Raw genomic sequence first — 22,431 nt, 5'->3', positions numbered from 1 at the left:
GAGTAAAACCATTGGTATTTTCCTTTTTCTTTCTGACTTACTTCAATAAGCATGGTCCCTTTCAGCTCCACCCATGTTGCTTCAAAAGGCCTGTGTTTATCTTTTTTGATTGCGGAGTAATATACCATTGCATATATGTATCAGATATTTTTAATCCAGTTTTCTATTTTTGGGCATTTGGGTTGATTCCACATCTTCCCTATTGTAAATAGAGCAGCAATAAACATGAGGGTGTAATCCTTTCATATCACTATTTTTGTGTTCTTTGGGTATATACCTAAGAGTGGGATTAATGGGTCATAGGGAAGCTCTATTTTTAGCCTCTTGAGAAACCTTCAAAGAGCTTTCCATACTGGTTGTATCAGCTTGCATTCCCACCAGCAGTGCAGAAGAGTTCCTTTTTCTCCACATCCTCACCAACATTTGTTGTTGCTAGTTGTTTTAATATGTGCCATTCTCAATGGTGTGGGATGGTAGCTCATTGTGATTTTAATTTGCATCTCCCTTATTACAAGTGATGTTAAACATTTTTTCATATGCCTGCTGGCCATCTGCATTTCCTCTTTGGAGAAGTGTCTTTTTAGCTCACCTGCCCGTTTTTTGATGGGGTTGTTTACTTTATTTTTGTTGAATTTAATAAGCTCTTTTGTGTACCTTTGTGATCAATCCCTTGTCATTAGTATAGTGTGCAAATATTTTCTCACAATCAGTGGGGTGTCTCTTTGTGTAGTGTCTTCTCTTGCTGTACAGAAGCTCTTTAACTTGATGTAGTCCCAGCTGTTTATCCTTTCCTTCACTCTCCTTGCTTTGGGTGATGTATCTTTAAAGATATTATTGAGGTGTATGTCATGCAGAGTTTCGCCTACTTTTTCTTCTAGATATTTTATGGTTTCGGGGCTTATGTCTAGTTCTTTAATCCATTTTGAGTTGGTTTTTGTGCATTGTGCGAGGTACTACCACCTTTTTAACAGCCATATAGTTTTCCCTTTCTTACCTACTTCAAATGTTTATATTTTGTTGCCTAAAGTTGTTTTAGGGTAATGAAATAATATATATTTATATAAGATTAATAAATACTAATTTTCTTTAAAAATAACACTGGTTATTATTAACTTGCCCCATCCACCTCACCAAATAGAATCCTCTAGTAACTGCTTCTGGAGCTATCAGTTTTCCTCAAGTGGAATTGCTTGTGGAAAAACTATGTGGATCTTGAGCTTGGGGGATGGTGACAGGGACTGTCCTCCGGCCACTGGAAGCTGATAAGTGACAGATGAGGGAGGGGGTTTTCTGGTGGCAGCAGATCGATGCAAATGACGTTGGCCTGTTAGATGTTCCCTGCTCCCTTTCCCAGAGTTGGTTTGCAAAAATGATCTGCAGAGACTCCGTTTGGCTCATTCCTTGACTTGTGTATTGATTTCCATTTCAGGGACACAATTGGGTGGTGACTGGTTTTTAAAAGGCCCGTTGTCTTTTAAATTAACTTAATTTTACTTTCTAATACAATGGTGAATTATAGGTGTGGAGTTACCCATCTTCTGAGTAAATGTATAAAATAGCCTCAATTATAGACTATTATGTTTAAGCTTAGATTCATAATTTTTTTAATATAGATATGCATACAGAAGTAGGGTACAGGCCAGAGGTGCAGGGGCAGTGAGAGGATTCATCAGAGACAGAGTGGGGAGCAGAACAGGCAGACCGATGAAGTACACTGCTGAGGGGAGCAATGGGTGAGACAGGAGAGATCTACTGCGCTGTGTGGGTCAGCTCCAGGGCTGGAGATTGAACTCACACTGAAGCGGCTGTGTTTCACTTGTAGTGCTGCATCCTAACCCATTGCACCACCAGGGAGGGCCTGATTCATAAATTTATTGGGAAAAAATAATTATTTATGTTCCTATGATCTTACCACATTCACTGGGGAAAAGCAACCATGAATTATTCTCTGTATCCCAAAGCGTGGCTTTTGTGATGCAGAAGTGAATGAGCCCCTATTCCCACCAACCCCTGGTAGTATCCACTCTTCTGCCTTTGTAGTGAAGGCCGGGGGCATGCCCTGGAGCACTCACAGTTTCCGTGTGTCCCTAACCCACACTCAACAGCACACCTGGGCAGCCCCCGCCCTGCTCTCATTCTGTGATCTGGAAGCTGCAGCGAGTAGGGGCAGAACCATGCCTGGGTCCACAAAGTCATGTGGCAGAGCCAGAGCCTGACCCAAGTTCTTTGCATCTCCTGTTCCAACTGAAAATGCTTCCAAGGTTCCTTTAATCCGGAGTGATCCCACCCTGTCAGATACTTAATGAGCAACCTCAGGTTGCTCAGTAGAAGTTGCCTAGGCGACTGGCCCTAGACTGAGGCCACCATGCCTTGGCCAGGGTAGAACCCTGAAGAAACCCAGGTGAGACATGGCATGTGTGGGTGGCATGGGATAGTAGGCAGAGAACACAACAGCTATTCTTGTTTGTTCTTGTTGGCTTTGGCCAGAAGTAACTCAGGGTTCCCTTTGTATGTGAAATGGAAATCATGAACCAGTTTCTGCCAGTCTTTCTCTGTAGCCTGGGGAACCAGCTGAGTGGTGACTGGCAAGTGCTCTAGTTCCAAGTGCTGTGTCCAGGTGTGCAAGTGCTGTGTCTACAGGGATCCTGGTGAGCATCAGGGGAATGAGATGTGATTTCATGCAAAATTTAGGAACAAGGAATTGAACCATATACACATTTGAAAGACTTTTGTTTACCTTTGTTAATGGAGAAAAGGAATAAAGGCTTTCTTGTCACAATGAAATGCATGATTTTAATCTTAGTTCCTGTCATTTAGAAATGTTTGCTTATTTCTTCCTTTTCAGCCTAGGAGGTGGACATGTTGGAGCATTTTGCTCATATCATACAAACTAGCCAAAGCTAATAAGAAAAGACTTCTTTTTAAACTGGGAGGTGTTAGGTCACTGGCCTGGACCCCATCCCAACAAAGCAATGAGCTACTCTGACCAACCCCCTGGAGGGCAACTAATCCTATTCATATCACCTTGACCTGACATGGTTAGAAAAAGTGTAACACCAGCTTGGAGTGGTTCAATAGAATGCTGGACTGTGAGTTGTAACTTCTTTAGGACTCCGTAACAATGAGACCAAGTCTTCACATATGTTTAGAGATGCTGTTGTGAGATCATGGCTCCATTTTTCCTTTGGTTTGGTGGATGATGTCATCTTGGTATTTATCGAGGCCATTTTTTTTTAAATTAAATGTTCAGTTCTGTACTGTAAGAGGATCTGTAGTACCAAGAAGTAGATGCAATGGTTCTTGTTCTCAAAGACAATCTACAAATAACATAAGGTAACCCATCAGTAGGGTCCCCATCCCAACTTGACCAGGAGCTGCTGAAGGCAGGGGTGGCGTCCTGCCCTCCTCTGTTCTCTCTCCTGCCTCATACATACATGGTGCTCTAGTGTTGTGATTTGGTTTTATGGCAAATGCCAAATGTGGTAGACTCTGGGGTGGCATACAGTTTTGATTGATGTGCCCATTCTGGCTGGTGGGTGGTGCCTGATGGGGCACCCTCTTAAGGCTACATTAGGGGGCAGTGAGAGAAGTGCTACCAGAAGACTGCTGGAGGGGTGCGGAGAGAAGAGGCAGCAGCACATGCTGGCCATGTCGCTATCCTGTAAGTGCCTCAGTGTTGCAAAAGAGGAGGCTGAATAGCCTCAGAATGTGAAACTCCTTAGTCTTCACTGAAAGGATGGAACAGGAATTGAGTCAACAGAAGAGGTCTCAGTCATGAAGAAGGGCAATGATGAAGAGCCAAGATTCCAGTGAATACAGTGTGCATGCAAAATGTGTGGGACCTGACAGACGGAGCAGAGGGCAGTGTGGAGGAGAGCGGGGAGTCAGGTAGGGCAGGGACCTGGTACCTTGTGTGGTACAGATACCTGTGCGTTGCTGGTAGGTAGAGCACAGACAGATTATAGCGACTGTCTTTGGGGATGCCAGGTGCAGGAAATTAGACATGATACAGCCCTGTGCTTTACAAGAAGTTTCCCCAAATGCTCTGGATACTTAGTTCCATTTCCCATTTCTCCACAGGAGATTCTCAGCTTTAGTTTGTGTCATCTGCTCTGTGTTAAAATTTTATGTCTGTGCCTGTTTTGTACCATTAGGACTTGAAAGATGTCTTAACCTTCTTTAGACCCCCAGTGTTCAGGAATTTCTGGCTGCAGGGTAAATACATCCTGTGAATGCTGTTGAATTCAATTGAAATAAGGTGTCTGCCTGCACCCTGATGTTTATTGCTGCCCTATTTACAGTAGAGAAGATGTGGAATCACCCCAAATGCTCAAAAATTGATGACTGAATCAAGAAGATGTGGTATATATGTGCAATGGAATATTACTCAGCAATCAAAAAAGATAAACTCATGCCGTTTGCGGCAAATGGATGGAACTGGAAAAGATCATGCTTAGTGAAATAAGCCAGAATGAAAAAGAAAAATGCTGGATGGTTTCACTCATAGCAGTAGTGTAAGGGATCGGGGGAAATATATATATATATATATATATATATATATATATATATATATCTACATATATATCAATGTCGATATATATAGAGATACAGTAATTGAATAAAGTAAAAAAGAACATCAACTAACAACTATAAACCAGAAACATTCTATGGGGGAGGAGAAGGGAACAAGATCACAACAGGGGTGGGAGGAGCACATGGGACCATGGTGATAGCACACAGGTGAAGTGGTGGTGGAAAGTGCATGAAAAAAATGTGCAAAATGAAGAATAATGTAAAAAATATATAAATATTTTTTTTTAAAAAAAAAGAAGGGAAAAAGAAAAGAAATAGCGTGTCTGACCTGCCAAGCAAATGGGTGAGGCGGGCATGTTAGTGGTGGAGCTGGGTGAGGGGGCTCGCAGCTGTCAAGTGTACAATGCACCTGCAGCCAATGGCTCGGAGTTCATGTCCCAGGATGGAGCAGGTGAGAAGCAAGGAACACCCCAAACATCAAGTATAGGAGTGAACAGAGTGCAGGAAACCAGTTGGAGCTAAAGAAAGCAGTGGAGAATGGAGGATATGAAAAGATTAGTTCTGGAAAGCTTTGTCTAGGCAAATTCCCAAAGGTGATGACTTGCAGGGCTTATGGGTGTGGGTCCTGTGTATACAGACCTGTAACTCAGCTTGTGGGTAAAAGGGAATCCAGGAGGTGAATCTCTTGAGAAATGCTTCAGCTTTCAGAGCAGCAGAGTGGTCCAACAGGCCTGTATATTTAGCTATAAGCTATAGTTGTAGTATAGTTTATGTACCCTTAACCATAAACTGTATAGCCCGTTACATTTAATTATAAACTATAAACTAACTGTGTAGTTAATTTAACTAGCTGTATTATTTGCTGCTGACCAAAAATATAACCCAGTGGGGTTTAATTTTACTTACTTTTGTAAGTGAAAAGCTGAAATTAAGGGGGAGAATTTTAGGTTTCAGGTTCAGCTTGATCTAGGGGTCCATGCAATGGGCTCAGAGCCAGATACTTGGGCTGAGTTTGACTCACTCCCATTTTCACACTTAGCTTCCTTGGTTTTGGTTCTTATCTCTGTGTTCCCCTCATAGCTCCAGACTAACATCCTCTCAAAGCCAAGTCTAGGTAATGACAGAACTTCTTGCCTAGGTGCTGAAGTAGAAATCCTCAGATTAGCTCTGGTTGGAGCTGGTTGGCATGTTTCGGGTTGTATGCCCAAAGCATTGGGCATATGCAAAACTGGTAACTGTGGCCACATACAGAGTCCTGTATCTGCTAAGAATGAGAAAGGAACAACTTATGGAGGAAAGTCAGGGTGCCGTTCCCCTGCAGGTTTTGCTGGGTGGCAAGAATTTTAGCCAGCTCCTCCTAGGTGTCTGCCTTCATCTCAGTCACAAAGCAGCAGCTGGCTCTGTGCTGCCAGAGACCAAGGAGGTTACCTGCAGAGGGAGTCCCTGTCCAGGGGGGTGTGTTGCCTTCTTCCCTCAGACCAGGTGTCTTTGAAGCTGGTCTTCACAGAGTGATCCGCCCTGTGTCATCTGGGCACGTTCTGGGTGGCACTGTGGGCAGGGACTCTTCCCCAAAGGGGGTCACTGGACTGTGGTGGGGGTCTCAGGAGGAACCTCTTCTGAGAAGTTCCAGGTTGTATGAAGACTCTACTTCCTTGCTCTCCTACTTGGGGTGAGTCCTCGACTCTGAAATATTAGGCAGTGTGCTGAGCTCTTCCTGTCTCTTCCTTAATCTGATTTTCACCACATTCTGGGTGGAGTGAACATGAGGACTCCCCCACTTCATATATGGAGACCTTAAGGTTGTAACTCCACCAGGTGACACAGCTGTAGAGACTAGAACTGGACTCATGGATTACACTAAAAAAAAAAAAAAAATACTACTTTTAAGCCAAAGGTGAAGAGAAACAAAGGCAAACTGTTTTCTTCTTGTCATTGTGGCATTAAGCAGGTGCCCACTGAGGACATATTTCATCCATTCCTGCAGGGGAACAGTGACCTGTTTTACCCCAGCCAGTGTGAGCTGGGCTGCCTGCGACTACCCTCCAAGGCTGCACTCTTCAGGCTGTACATATAGAACTGTAGTTTGATAGCGGGAAGATCATTTGATTCAATCTGTTCATTTTCCAGATAGAAACAGAGGCCATGCCGTGGAGCTGGGCACATGAACCCTTCAGGCCCTCTCTTAAATTAGCCCCTCACCTTTACCCCTCTTCTTCTTCTTTTTTTTTTTGTGTGTATTTTTTTTTACAACAGTTTATTTTTACATCATTTTGTACTCCCCCCCCCATCTCAATTGTAATCCCCGCGGGTTTCCCATCACCAAGTCACCCGTGTGCCTACCCCTCTTCTTTGATCTGTACCTCATACCTTGTGATCAGACTGTGCTGGGCCTCTGATGAACTTTGAATGATTCGCCTTTGCATGTGCTCTGCTCTCTGACTGCAACACCCATGGCCCACCTTGTCAAGCATGGCTGTGGTGCCAGATTTCTCCCTGACATTTAGTCTAGAACTTTTGCCTGGAACTGATCCCAGCCGAGGGAGCAGCTTTTACTTTTATTACAGACTGAATGTTTGCACCTGCCCAAATTCATAAACTGAAGGCTCAACCCCAAAGTGATGGTGTTTGGGGCCTTAGCTTTGGTCACAAGGGGGGGGGGCCCTCATGATTAAATTTGTACCCTAAGAAGAAGAGGAAGAGGCACAGAGTTCTCTCGATCTGTACATACAGCAACCAAAGAAAGGCTGGATGAAGAATAACAGCTGATCTCTGCAAGCCAGGAAGAGAGTCCTCATCAACAACTGCCAACTTGACCTGGACTTCTACCCCTAGAACTGTGGGATTAATTTCTGTTGTTGAAGCCACCCAGTTTGTAGTATTTTGTTAAGATAGTCTCAGCTGACTAAAAGTTACAGAACTTCTTAGCAGGAAGGAATATTTAATAATGTCTGTTCAGGGTCCCTCCCTGTTGGCTCAGTGGTTAAAGCACAGCACTACGAAGCTAGCCATAGCAGCTTCAGCAAGCTATCCCCAACCAGGGAGCTGACCCACATGGTGCACGAGGCCTCTGCAGTCTTGCTTGCTGCTCCCTTCAGCAGTGTATTTTGTCAGTTTCCCTGTTTTTCTCCCCCCTCTGTCTCTGATGTTCCTCTCATTGCCCCTGCACCTCTGGCCTGTACCCCAGTTCTGCATGCATAAATAAATCTTTTTGAAAAATGTTCAAACATCTTTGCACATTCGTTTACACATTCTAGTACCTATTTTTGTGACAGGCCTTGGGAATACAATGATGAATGAAATAGAAATGGTCTGTGATCTTATAGAAATTACTTATTGGTTGACACAAATAGTAAAGGGAAGATTTTAAAATTTAAATTTTCTGTTGTTAGGTAGTCTTCGAAGAAGTGGTTTGAGCTTCAACAGCATATAACGGTCCTAATTTGTCTAGGAGGTCACGAGGGTTTTACTGAGAAGTATGTTCAGCTTGAGCTTTGAAGGAAAGTAGGATTTGGTCTGATGAAAAAGTGGGGTGGGGAAAACCATTCTAGAAAAAGGGGAGCTGCATGTGGACCTAAAATAGTGGGACCGGGGTGGAATCAGAAGGAAGCAGATATTCTGGCTCCCAGCCCTGAGTCCTCTCAGGTGGTCCTGTATCCCCAAATTGTGTGCTCACCCCTTTAGAGTTCACATGCCTGGGGGCAGGCACACCCAGTGGGTGAGGCAGACTGGGAAAAGAGCTCTTGAAGAAGAACCCTGGGGAATTTGGAAGAGGAAACCAGATGAGGATGGAAGGGTGAGGATTTTAGATGAGATGCTTCTATTGGGACTGAAAGGGCAGACTAGGTGAGATGTTCAGGGGAGCTCTTGTCTCAACCGGTTGGCCATTTAGTACAGCCTTTTTCTAGAGGTCGTGCTCCCCAGGCTGTCATTCGGTAGAGTCTCGCTAGTAAAGAACCACATTACAGCAAGGTTCTATTTCTTATAGTCAATCCATCAAGTAATGCCCTAAAGATTTTAGGAAAAGTAAATTATTTAAAAAAGGAGAAGAAGGGCAAGAGGAAGGGGATAAAAGAACCCTAAACAATTCAGTTACACTAATGGCCCTTGTGTGATTGTGGCAAAATTACTTACAAATAGAAGCCAAAGAGGAAAAACAAGCTGTGTTTGCTAGGTGTACTCTCTGTTCCCTGCCGTGTTTTTCTGCTCTAAAGTATAGCACTGTGTTGACGTAGGGATGTAACTGCTATGAATATTGATGGCAGCAAAAACCGTTTTTTCCCCCTGCCTGGCCTAGTAAATAAAACAAAGGATAAAAAGGAAAAAGAAATTGTAAAATCAGTGAGCTGTTTTCAGTTTATCTTGTTCTGCTAGAACTCCGAGTCTCAAAAACAGACTAATCATCTGTGTTTGGTGACCAGGGTCTCACTCAAGCACAGTGGAGCCGTATCTTAGGGATTTTTGCTTCTGGTTAAGGCAACAGAATTGAATTTCCTCTCAGCTCTGAGAGTTACTGTTGCTACCTCCTTTAAGCTTTCTGGTATCTCCTCTCCCTACCCACTGGGAAAGTGAGTCCCTGTTCCTCAGAAAACAGTGTGTGAATGCAGCTCCCTGGGGGGGCACCCCACCAGGGAAATGACCGTGAGGAGGAAGATGAGCTCTTGCTTACAGGAGCCTCACCAGGAACATGAAGCATAAACAAGGAATCCTTGGAGATCTGTTTGTGGCAGGAAGGGGTAGGGTGCTGCTGCCCTGGGAGTGCCTTCCATGGTTGCCCACCTAGCCTGGAGCATGGCTGCACAGATGAGCCAGGCCCAGGGAAGGCCTTTTGAGGGGAGCTGGAGGAGGCTGAGCTATGAAATTGGGAAACCATCTAACAATACTAAAAACACTGCCAGTGGCAAGTTTACCCCATTGCAGAATTTACTGGACCACTGTGCTCGGGTTCCCAGAATCCAACCTGGAGCGCAGTTTGGGAATGTCTAGGAACTGGGGAGGGAAAATGGATGGACTGGCTCTGGCTTTTCGTCATGATATTGGAGAGCTCTGAACGGGGTGAAGGCTGGGTGTCACAGAGGCTGGATGGCTCTCCTGGTGATCAGGAAGGAGGATGCGGTGGCATGGACTGGCAAGGTCAGCCCAGGACAGGGACTGCCTGGCGACAGAGGGGTAGCACGCAGGTGGCAGGCTGCCAGGGCCCAGGGTGGCTCAGGCAGAACAGTGATCCCACAAAACAAAGTCCTGGCAGGGTGGAAGCGGTCTTGCCTGTGGGCACGTCAGAGGCTCGGGCTGCAGAACTGCCCTTCGGCAGTTCCCTCTCCTGGGATGTGTCTGGATATACCTTAGGAAACCCCCACACTCTGCCTGACTGAACCTTTCGAGGCGAAGGGATTGTCCTCGCCGTTCCCCTGAGCCCTGCTCCTGGTTCAGTGTCGCTGTGCACAAGGGTGCTCACTCTGTCTGCGGAGACAGATGCATTTGACCTCCTGTGCTCAGTATCTTAAAGAGTGAATATCACGATTTCCATTTTCCCAAGATATCTAACTTTCCTCAGGTCCACCAAGTAGAATCTGTGCTAGAAGACTTCTTGGCTCACATGAAGAGTTCAGTTGCTGATGATTTTTCATTTAGTTGCTGTTTAACTAGCTTCTTGCCAGAGAATGCCTCTGGTCAAATTGATTGTACACATCCCCTTTGGTCGATATTTTTAAGGCAAATGAAACAATAAGGAAAACCTGTATGAAAGAGGAAAGAGTTGAAAATTTTAGACTTGCTGATGGAGGTGTTTCCTAGAGATCAGATTCTCATGAGTTGGAAATGGAAAGGTTCTAAGATTCATCTAGTGTGACGGGGAGCATCTGGGAGGTCAGTGCAGCCACATGGGAATGGCTGCTGGGGCTGTTGACAAGTGGATTCAGAGGCTGCACCTAGGCTCCCTGGAAAAGTGCATGGTGATGACTCTGTGGTGTGAGCCAGAGAGGTGGCAGGAGAGGTGCCCACCAATAAACATGTATGAGTTTGTCATCTGGAATTTGCCAGCGCCCCTACACTGTACATCTGAGGAAATTTCTGTCCAGAAGGAAAGTAGGGACTTGTCCAAGGTCACCTTGCTGCTGAGTGACAAAGCTGACCTTCCAAGTCAGATATAAACCAAGAAGAGGGGTTCAAAGCAGATGCATCTTCATTTTTTCCCAAAGGATGTTCTATTCAAGGCTGCTGTGGGAATCTCTGTTGAACCATGGTGCTTTTTTGGGGCCCGATTTGGCAATCTCAGGAGGAAAACATGCTGCATTTTGCAAATGTGCGCAAATAACAAACATGTCCATTATGTCCCAGGCAGACTCATTGCACACGCATTGGGGCAGGTGGCAAAATGCAATCATGCAGCTTGGAATGAAAGTGTTTTACACTTAGTTGCTTATGAGAAATTCAGTGTTAAAATTAAAATGCCTTCCTAGCCCAGGTGCAGTGTTAATTGTTCCACTTTCTGTAATAAAATTTTGCTTGGAGAAAATTGCTTATATATCTGAGATAATGATTCTAACTTTTTCCCTTCCTTTCTTGTTGTTTGTTTCTCTTCACAGGAAAAAGTAGAATATGCCTTCCTGATTATTTTTACAGTCGAGACATTTTTGAAGATAATAGCATATGGATTATTGCTACATCCTAATGCTTACGTTAGGAATGGATGGAATTTACTGGATTTTGTTATAGTAATAGTAGGGTAAGTTCCTTTTACTGGGGGGTGGGTGGAAATGTTGGTTTGCAAAATGGGAGGTGGGAAGTAACAGAAGACCCGGTCTCAGGAGGGAAGATGGCCATCCTGCAGTTCTCTATAGACTGGCAATGCCACTGTCAACCTCCAGGCAACACGGGGCTCCAAATTCTCATTGTTGTCATGTGTTAGAGAAGGAAAGCTAAGCTCCTGATTGGTGAGGGTTCACCTGACAGAGCCTTGAGTCTCCACAAACATGCCTTGCTGGTGACTAGAGTCAAATGGAGAGCTTTGACACTTAGCACCCTGCTGAAAAACAAAACACAGTGAAGAAGCACTAACTAACTCCTTCACCACAGTATGGCCCTCTGCTAGTCAACGTTCCTTGAACAAAACTATCATTTTTTTCTGCTGACTGTGGAAAAACATTTTGGCATGCTCCTTTTCCATTTAAAATATCAAAAGAAGTGTCTGAATAATGTCAGCTATCTGGCATGAAAGGAAATAAACCAGAAAATACGGAGAAGCAGATGTTCTCCTAAAATCCTGTCACAGTAAGAAGATACCAAGAGTTTCAATGAAAGAGTGTTTAATTAAAAATAGTGGCCTATGTTATTCAGTTCCTTCCGTACCTTGCATACTACTAGCAGGAGAAAATGAATCAGGGCCAGAGGTCTGCTGGGCCTTTACACCAAATACCCTCCTAGAATGTAAGCTCTATGCTCTGTGCATTGAAACCCAGCTGTGAGGTGGATGACTCCCCAAATTACATTTGTTCCTAGACAGAGAGATTGGTAAATGGCCTCTCTCTATCTCCATGACTTTGTCTTATTGTCTTTGTCGGCTTTTGCAATTCAGCAAGGTGTTTTTCTTTTGTATTATTCTTCTTATCATGAATCCTTTGGCTTTTAATAGGAGGGCAAATACTGAAGACTATTGGGAAAGTGGGTAAATTTTCAGCCTGTCCTTTCAAGGCTGGGAAGTTAAAATGGGATCCACATCTGAGAATTCATCACCAGTAGGTCTGTACTGTACTTCAACAAACTGTTAAATTTCTTCACACTGGGAAAGGTGACACCAGATGGAAATACAGGTCTATACAGAAGGGATTCCAAATGCTTCAGCAAGGGTAAATGCATGGATAGGTATAAAAATATTTTTGCTTATATAAAAATCTAGTTTAAAAGTTGACTTTTTAAAGCAAAATTGATTATTCAAAGCAAAAGTAATTGTGGGGTTTACAGCTTCTATAAAAGTAAAATACACGGCAGTCCTTACAAAAGACAAGAACAAGAAAAGAGTTGTAAACTATTGAAAAGTGCTCATATAGTAGGCAGAGTGATAAAATATTTCAAGACAGGCTAGTGATATGTTAAATGTGTATATTGTCAACTCGAGAATGGCAAGCAAACTTTGGCCCATGGACTAAGTCTGGCTGATTGCCTTTTAAAAAATCTTTTGACAAAATATTTTGCTGCCTGATTGGCAAACAAAGTTTTATTGGAAGACAATCACACTCACTCATCTCTAAGACTGTTTGGTCTTAAGAAGGCAAAATTGAGAGTTAAATTTGCAAATCGTATCATACTTACTATCTGGCTAAACTAACTGAAAGTCTACTATCTGACTAAACCTTACAGAAAAATTTTGCTGACATTTGCAGTAGGGGAACCACTAGAAAAATTAAGAAATGTAGTTAATAACCTTATACTAGAGAATGGATTTTTTTTAAATTAAAAGCTCAATTAAGTTAAAAAGAGCAGGGAGAATAATAAAAAAGGAACATTGGACAGAGCAAAGAGGAAACAAATGGCAAGATGATGGATTTAAACCCTATTAAAGTCAGAGTTTATCAGATTTTACATATTAAAAACCAAGTCCCATTCCATAGTGTCTACAAGAAATCAACTTTATTTTGCTTTTTAAAATTTATTTATAAGAAACCTTTAAAGTTCCAAATAAATTGAAAGTAAAAAACAGAAAAACATATCATGTAAAAACTATTCAAGGAAAGCTAGTGTGGCAATATGAATATTCAACAACTTATTCTTCAGGTATTTCATAATGATAAAGGAGTTATTTCATCAATAGGACTCAATGATCCTAATCCCCCGCCACATATACAGGTATATAATAAAGGAGCTTCCAAATACACATCACAAAAAATCACTGAAGGCAGGATAGACAGATCACGGTTGGAGTTCAGCTTTTGAGTACTCCTCTCTTGAGGAGTACGATAGAACATCCAGATGAAAGATCACTGAGGACACAGGGAGACATGACTGGCGCTGTCAGGCAGCTCCTGTCACATTTCTGGGCGACTCCTCCAACAGCAGAGAGCAGCAGCTTTTTGTGTGCACTTGGAATATTCACCATTATGGGCTGTAAAACATGAGTTGCTGAATTTAAGAAGAATAAAATCATATGAAGTTATATTTTGAAATGAATTTAACAATGTGGATAAAAACGTTGAGTATTAAAACATGAATTTTTATATAGTAGTCATGAACAATTGAAAACTAAAAATTTAAAGACAGTGCTATATACACCAAAACCGTGAACTATTGAGGATACACAGTGTAGTGTAAGCTGAAAATTGCCGAGGTAAGTTGAAGATGACCTAAATCAGTGGAATGAGATACATGCTTGTGGACTGGAAGACACAATCTTGTTGGGTGGTGGTTCTTTCCAAATTGAACTATAAATGGGATCCTAGAGACTGGTAAGTTTGTTCTAAAATTGATATAGCTGTTAGAGAGGTTCTAGATTAGCCAAAAATAGTGTTTATAAACAAAGCTGGGACCTCTAAAGCCAGGGTAGTCAAGATAGTGCGATACTGGCCTGAGGAGTAGACAGACAAAATGCAGGAACAGGACAGACTGGGAAGTCGAGCGGTGTGTGTGGTTCATTGATTCTAGACACAGTATCTTAGTAATTCAATGAATTAATGAAATTATTTTCAACATATGGTGCTGAACAACTGTTGATCCATATGAAAAAAAGATGTATAAAATATCTTAAAAGTCACATACAAATACTACATATCATAGTTGTAGATGTAAAAGCTATAAATGCAAAACTTCTAAGAGAAAAATCTTTGACTTTGAGGTAGAGATTTCCTAGACATAGAAACTGACCAAAAATAAATAACTGAATTCGGGCCCTAATAGAATGTAAACTTCTCCTCAAAAGACAGTGTGAAAGAAATAAAAAAAATAAAGCACAGATTGGGGGAAAAATGCTCATAATACACATATTTCACACAAAGGATTTGATTTTAGAATCTATAAAGAATTCTTACAACTCAGCAGAAGACAAACCAATATACATATATGTAGCAGCAGATATCACAGCTCTTTACAAAAGATACATAAATGGTTAACAGGGAACCACCTGTGAAGATGTTCAACATCACTGGTAATTAGATGAAAATTAAAACCACCATGAGGATTCTCCATATTGCTTTCCATATGGCTATATCAGAACGTATTCAGAAGATGTGGGATATGCAGAATTAAATATTATTCAGCTATTTGCAACGACATGGATGGACCTACGGGACTTATGCTTAGTGAAATTAGCCAGAAAGTAAAAAACAAACCATATGATAGTACTCAAGTGATGTAGAGAGAATTCAGTAAAAGCAAGAGCGAACTTTTGGACTGTGATATCAATTAGTGACCAGAAGGATAACCGGAAGAGCAGGTACATTGAGATATCAGGGGCAATGGTTGACTGAAATATAGACGTGGACTTCAGCAGTGAACCAAATATATGCACAGGTTTGTCTCCATGAGCAACTGAAATGTGCTAATGCCCTTTTATCCCCCACAAAAAAGGAAAAATAAAGTCTAAAATTCTTTATCCTTTATTTTTTCTAAGATTTCTTTATGCATACAGAACTGGGGTACAGGCAGAGGTGCGCCAGAGACAGTGGGGAGCAGAATAGGCAGACTGACGAAGTACACTACTGAGGGCAGCAGCGGGCGGGTCAGGAGAGGTCTGCCACGCCATGTGGTCACCTCCAGGGTGGGGATAGAACTCATGCTGCAGTGATTTTAGCTTCCAATGCTGTTCTTTAACCCACTGCACCACCGGAGAGGGTCCTATCATTTGTTTTTAATTATGTTTATTGAGACAATGTTGACTTATAACTATATATTTTGGGGGTAACTTCGCAGCTCTATAAATGTTATCACACCACACCTACCACCAGAGCCTCAATAATCCTACTCCATTGTGCCCCTTCCCTCCTGTGTTCTCACTACCACCCTGTTTTTGCTTTGTGATGGAGGGTTTTTGGGACTTTGTTGGTGGGCATGGTATAAAAATATGCATTTGTTAAGGTATGAACCTATACCTCTAAAATATATACAGTGTTTTAAATGATCTCAGTACATGTAATTTAAAAATGATATATTAAAGGGTTTAGGCTTAATTTTCCCTTTTGTTAATTTGAAAATGATTTAATTTTTCTTTTTGTTAATTTAAAATTAGGTTTAATTTTCCCTTTTGTTAATTTGAAAAGCAGTGCATTGTGGCGTACATTTTGTTTTTAATATTTTTACCTATTTAAAATTTTTTATTGAAGTACTTTAGTTTACAATACTGTACATGATCCAGAGGTATATGTTACCATGCTACATCCACACCAAAGCACTCATAATCCTCCAATCTAAAATTTTTAGAAAACAGCAGTAACATAACATTATATACTTACTATTAAGAAATATGAAAAATATATTTCTAAATGTAAAAAGATACCCTGTGTTAATCAAGAAATAGAGCAATTGGAACTCTTAATACATTGTTTGTAGAAATTGAAATTTTGCCAGTTCCTTAGATTTTTAATCATACACAGCCCACATGACTGTATTGATTGTACTATCTTAGGTACTTATCCAAGATAAATGAAAACACATTTCAAAAGATATTCCATGAATGAGACAAACTGGAAACAACCCAAATATCTCTCAACAGGTGATTGAGTAAACTCATTGCAGTATATTTATAAAGTGGGTTATTAATTAACAATAAAAGTAAGTGAATTCCTGGTACATGTAACAACTTGGGTGAATCTTAAAACATGATGAAGAAAAGAAGATCAACAAAAAACAATTCTGTATGACTCCAGTCATGTAAGATTATAGAGAAGAAGAGAATAACACACAATGATAAACAGTCGCTTAGTGGTTACCTACATCTGAACTTGGAGAACTGCAAAGGGTTACTGCTTAATAGGCTGGAAATGTTCTGTGTTTTGATTGTGGTGCTTATTGCTTAGACTTACACATTTGTTTCAACTCATCTCTTTGCATACTTTAAAATGTGTGTGTCTAATTATGTATAAATTGAACTAAAAGCTAAAAGTCTAAGGAAATTAAAATTTAACTAGATTCATTGATCTCTTTTTAAGAAAATTTTAGAGCATCACATTATTCTTACTCTAAAAGATGCATTAAACAGGACTCAAAAAGGAATTGAGAAAGTGTAAGTAAAAAGTTCATGTCTTCATTTGAATAAAATTCCTACTCACTGAAGTTTTCTATTGAGTTTTCAAATCCAGTGGATTTGCCATTGTAAGCAAACTGATCTGTTGCTTTTGTTAAGATTTCCAGTGACAGAAACATTAAGAAAGGGATTGATATTTCTAAAGTAAGTTAATGATGTGACCACAGGAGGGCTCTCTGTCTTTTGGAGTTGATGTGTGTCCCTGAGTGCAAACTGATGTGTGCCAACTTTGAGTATAATTTATTGGATCCCCTTCCTCTAATTTGTCAGTGAACACTTCAATTGATTAGATTTGCCATTTAAACTTTTGTTTAGAACATTCTGGTGCTTCTAACTCTAGTCTTCTTTCCTTTTCACTCCTGTCTTGGGATCAACTTAAAACATTTTAAAAATGATATTCTAGGATCAGGGCCCTCCCTGGTAGCACAGGGGGTTAAAGCGCAGCACTATGAAGCTATCTGCAGCCACTGCAGCATGAGTTTGATCCCTGTCCAGGGAGGAGATTAACATGGCACAGCAGACCTCTCCTGACCCACCTGCTTCTCCCCTCAGCAGTGTATTTCAGTAGCTCTACCTGTTCTGCTCTTCACTCTATCTCTAGTGCATCCTCTCAACCCCCCCCCCCCACCTCTGGCCCATACTCCAGTTCTTGTATGCATAAATAAATAAATCTTTTTTTTAAAATGATATTTTAGGATCAAATAGTTTTTCCTTGTGCCCTTATCTCTTGAAGCATGCGTCACATTTTTTTTTGGTATGAGAGAGGCAAAGGGTATAGAATCACAGAATATTAGAATGAGAGGACTTGAGGACTTGGGATCATTTAATCCAGTTTTTCACTTTACAGAGGGAGAAACAACCCCAAAATACAATGGGGACTTTTCCTAGTGCCTCCTTAGGAGTGGAAGCCAGCCAAGATCCTCTACGCCCCCGGCTGTCTGGAAATGGCAGCCAGCTCGCCTCTCTGACTCAGGCTTCTCAGTAATAGGAGAGAGGCTATTTACTTGTTTTCAAGGGCGTCACGAATGGGGTAAAAGAACCATGGAGTCTACATAGCAAAACATTGATCCTTGAAAGCAATCTGAAGTCACCACCTGTATAGATTACTTTCCTAACCTTTGGGGTGAAAATTCTGGGCTGCCATATTTCAGCCATAGAAGTTTCTTTTCTTTTTCTTGGGGTGAAGTTAGGAACTTCTTTTTGGGGATTTTTAACACAAACCTTGCTGCAGGGTGTATAGTAATTAAAAATCTATGCTAATGAGAGAAGATGGTCAGACATCTGATGCAGTTCCCCAGTCATAACTAAGAGTGCTCAACACCTGCAGCTTTGCAAAGGTAAGAGACCTGCCCTATTTCACCAAGAACTGCCCCCCTGGCTGCTACATTCCTGCTTGCTGTACTGCTACCGAACGCATGAACACATGGGCCAGAAGGACATGACTGTGCCCCACCAGCATTGCAGTCGGACCACCCTGCGTTTTATGGACTCCAGTGTCTCGATCCAGAGATGTGCCAGCAGAGGCAGAGTTTCTGCTTTGGCTGCTAATTAAACTTTGGAAACCTTTTCTTTGTTGCTGGGCCAAGCATTCCCACTATCTGATTGGCCAGAGTTGATTCTATTTGAAAAGGGAAAATTTATATTTATTCTGAAAAACAAGCAAAGAATAAATGTTTATTTGAAAGAGCAAAAGGAACTGTCAAATGAGCAGATTGCCTGAAAATAGCTTTATCCAAAAAATCTTCTCAGAAGAGGAAAAAAATTTGTTGTGACTGCCAGATATAATATTTTTCACATTTCCAAAGAGAAAACGATAACATACCTCAGGTTACTGCTTTTGGTGTTCACACAGCTCCTAAGGCCTGAGATTAACATCTTTTCCTTAACATCCCTTTGAGGATGAAGGTGTGTCAGTGACTGTTGCAAGTGGTAGGATGTATGGGTTAAGGTTTGGGACATTGAAGTCAATCGGCATTCACTGATTTATTCATCAGATATTTTTTTGCCTCTTGTATGTTGGAAACAGTTCTGAGCACCAAGCTACAACAGACTAACCACAGAAATCAACAGGCTACTTGCTGGTTTCCTCATTGTAAAATGGTGTTAACAATAATTCATACTGCCTAACTTTTTGTGAGGGTTAATGAGAAAATGTATGTAAAGTATATAGCATACAGTGTGCCTTCATTAACAGTAGCTGCTATAAATATTGTCATTTCTGCCGGGACAGTTCTGCCATGAGTGAACCTTGGGGGAGTCCCCTCTTGACTTGCTGGAGGGTTCTCCTTTGGTGGAAACAGGGATGAGCCCCACCCCACCCCTGTCTCTTTCACCTGTGAGGCCCTGTCAGGGTCCCCTTCCAGTCCTTGCCTTTGTGTGTCTCTCCCTTTTTCTTTAAGCAGCAGCCACACAGAATTAGCCCTTGTTCAAAAATAACTACTATTATCATTCTGTTTTGCTTCCCTGGGTGACAGACTCTAACATTTCTTCTTTTCTTCTTTCAGATTGTTTAGTGTAATTTTGGAACAATTAACCAAAGAAACAGAAGGCGGTAACCACTCTGGTGGCAAATCAGGAGGCTTTGATGTCAAAGCTCTCCGTGCCTTTCGAGTGTTACGACCACTTCGACTAGTGTCAGGAGTGCCCAGTAAGCATGTTTTGCTTCCTAAAGCCAGACTTTGTTGTTGCTTTGTTTCTTCTGGGTGGGTGTCGGGGTTGTGAGGTATGCATGACCAGCCCAGGGTGGCCTGTGCAGTTGCAAAGTGCTGTACCTTTGGGTCTGTGCACTGGCTCCGGAGTGGACAGGGCTGGTGGAGTCTCCTAATTCTGTAAAGAGAGACTCTTCTTGCAGACAGGGTAAACTGTGACTTGATGCCCTGAGTTCAGGCTTCCTGACTCCAGTCTTGTTTTCCTTTGGTGACAACCTCTTCTACACCAGGGCCTGTCCTCCAAAAGCGTTGGGTTGTGTAGCTGAGGGTGTAGCAAGCTGCATCGGACTGACTTCTTTTTTCCCAAGTGGTGAACACAGGGCCTGGACTCCTGAAAAGCCAGCCTAGCTCTTCACCAGAGGAATCGTGCCTGTCAGGCCTGGGAAGAGGTGAACGCTGCTTTGTCGTCCCCTACATGTGGGACCTGTTGGCATGTATGAGAAGGTGCTGAATGGCTAATGCAGGGAGAGCCCCCAGTGTATGATCTGTCACACAGAGGAGACCCACAGTGGTGAGAGGGGCTGTTCCTGTCCCACAGGCTCAGGCCCCAGTTTGCTTCTTGCTGCAGACCTCCAGGCCAGGCTGACTGCCGCCTGAGGTGGAGCTGGTGTTCGGCCATGTACAGGCCACTTACCCTTAAGGAGTGTGGGGTGTGCTTCTGCCGTTCTCCCCGCTCCCCAGTAGCACACCCCTGTGGAGGTGCTCTGCAGGCAGGGTACTGGCACTTTCCCTGGACGGTGGTTATCGGGTGGCTCTCCACCCACAGCTGGAGGAAGGATGTGGGGCCCCAGGGCAGGCCATTTTCTAATAACTTCTAGAACCATCTGACCAACAGACCATGTTTTTGCTTCTCCCAAAGTTCTTTTTGAAATTATACTCAGACTTCTGGTGTGGAGAACTCACCAAAAATCCTCTGGGAGGGGAAAAAAAAGTGATTTCCAAATTTAACATGTTAAAATTTAGGAAGTGGTGTTTTCTGTGTACTTGTTTTTTCAGATGGTTCATTTATTTTCATTGAAAAAGATCACAAAGCCATGGAACTGTCTGGAAGCAATTGAGAAAAATAGAAATACCTTGAAAATGACTGGCTCTGTTACATGTAATATGATTAAATGAGAAGTTCAGCGAGCAAACATGTTCTTTCAGATTTAGTTGTTACAGATTAATCTAATTTCAAAGTAACCATGACAACTTTTCCCCCCTAAAGAGTAGATGGCACACTAGTGGGTGGTGAGGCTTGCTGGGTGCAGGTGTCCAGCGGGAGAGGGCTCTGAGCCCACACAGCCTTGTTTGACTCCATTGCCTGACGAGGTTTTCACTGACACTGGCATGGTCCAGTGTCCCTGATACTTTTTAGAACCAGTCTTAAGTTGTATTTCTTCCTCTTCCCATTTGGCCTCCAAACATAACCATGTAAGACATGACAGAGATCTGCACCCTGTTCTCCCAGAGGTTGATGGGGGAATGGGAACCCCAGTCTTGTGCCAGATGTGTTGACTGCTTGGTGGGGACCATGAGAGTCACTTATCAGACCCCAAGGGGTTTGGGAAAATGGAGTTCCTGCTCTGGGTGATGCAGCTGTGGATTAGTGATTTTTTCTCTACCTGGACTTGTTAGAAATGTCTGGGGAAGTGTGTGATTGTTTACATTTACCTGGGAGTGGTCTAGTGTCTCCTAGAGAACTCAGACTGTCCTGTAAGATGAGACTATACATGTGTATGAATATTTATTCATTCAGTGGAAAGTAAATGCATACTTCAAAAGAGAACAGTTTAGCCATTTGTGGTATTCTTAATCACCCACACTCAACAGATAATGTTTATCAGAATCCTAGCCCACCAGAGTGTGAAAAGCCCCTAAGATCTGATCCATGTGCAGCACTGTCAGCCGAGGCAGCATAGGCCTCAGAGGTGTGCACACACACAGCTAGTGGGTGGTGAGACACTCCAGATGGGGGTTCTTTCATACCATTCCACTCCCCCTTGATTAGAGAACATTTGATCTGTTGTATACATCGATAATGTTCAAAGGAACCTAAAGTCATGGAGGTGTATGCATCCATGTTAAGCTTCAGCGTCATCATCTCAAATTTGTCCAGTCTAATATACAGTACTCTATATGTGAGTGTATTCGTGAAACGTGAGAAGTGTTAAATGGTGGGTGATGATTTGGGATGGCCTATCCATGCCTAAAAAAATCTCAAAATTCAAGAAACCCTGTTCATGTAGGTCAGAACAGAAGTTTTCCTTCCCCTCTCCTCTATTCCTCATGGAAGGAAAAAACAATAACCATGTTACTTATCATTTTTTCTAAAGGTGTCTATTTGACCGTTAAACTATCTGAAGATAGTACCCGGGAGTTTAGTGAGAGTCTTGGAAAAATGGTCTCTGTGAGTGTGAGATCCTTTCTGATCTTCCTTTCCTCCCAGCTCTTCCTCTTGCATGGTACTTCTTACAATGGCAAACTTTTGGTACTGTTGATAAGTGTTCTCATTGCTCTGTTTACTCTGATTTCTATCTGATGCAATTCTGTCACCTCTGCATCGTTCATTCTTTAAAAATATGTGTTGAGAAAGTGAGAAGATACTAGAAGCGCTTCCATTCTCCTGTGAAGCTGGTGATGAAATGCAGCAGGTCCAAAGTTGCTCCCACCCGCTCCTTCCTTCGCCCTTCATCTGCCTCGTCCAGGTGCTTCCTCTTGATGTGCTTGTGTTGGTCAGCTGCTAGGCTCACCTCTTTACCTACCTTGGATAGTCGGAGTGTGCAGCCCCTTGAGCTCCTCCCTCCACCCAGGTGCTGCTCTGGGGTCTCATTCCATCCTGTCCTGCCTGGACAGGCCCATACTCCAGTGACTCTCCTGCCCGTCTCATCTCTGCTGCCTCTTTCTAAAGAAGCCACTGTTTGCCGTTGGACTCAGGTCTGGGCCTCTAACCCTCATGCAACCGCTGAGCTCCATGCTGCAGTGTGC

The 22,431-nt window shown here is 42.5% G+C and overlaps 1 protein-coding gene across 3 annotated transcripts in view; it reads left to right on the top strand.

Moving 5' to 3' along the window:
* Positions 1-22,431, top strand: part of CACNA1D (calcium channel, voltage-dependent, L type, alpha 1D subunit) — a 272,080-nt gene that overhangs the window by 122,370 nt on the left and 127,279 nt on the right. For all 3 annotated transcript variants that reach the window (XM_004676057.2, XM_004676058.2, XM_004676059.2), the window contains exons 4-5: positions 11,115-11,254; positions 19,261-19,403. In XM_004676057.2, the coding sequence (XP_004676114.1) occupies positions 11,115-11,254; positions 19,261-19,403 (283 nt within the window). The remainder of the gene's footprint in view (positions 1-11,114; positions 11,255-19,260; positions 19,404-22,431) is intronic.

This window comes from Condylura cristata, unplaced genomic scaffold (genome assembly GCF_000260355.1).
Source record: "Condylura cristata isolate star-nosed mole 26May11 unplaced genomic scaffold, ConCri1.0 scaffold00004, whole genome shotgun sequence".
Lineage (NCBI taxonomy): Eukaryota > Metazoa > Chordata > Mammalia > Eulipotyphla > Talpidae > Condylura > Condylura cristata.
The sequence above is the reverse complement of the archived record's forward strand: the minus strand, read 5'-3'. Positions and strand labels throughout refer to the sequence as shown.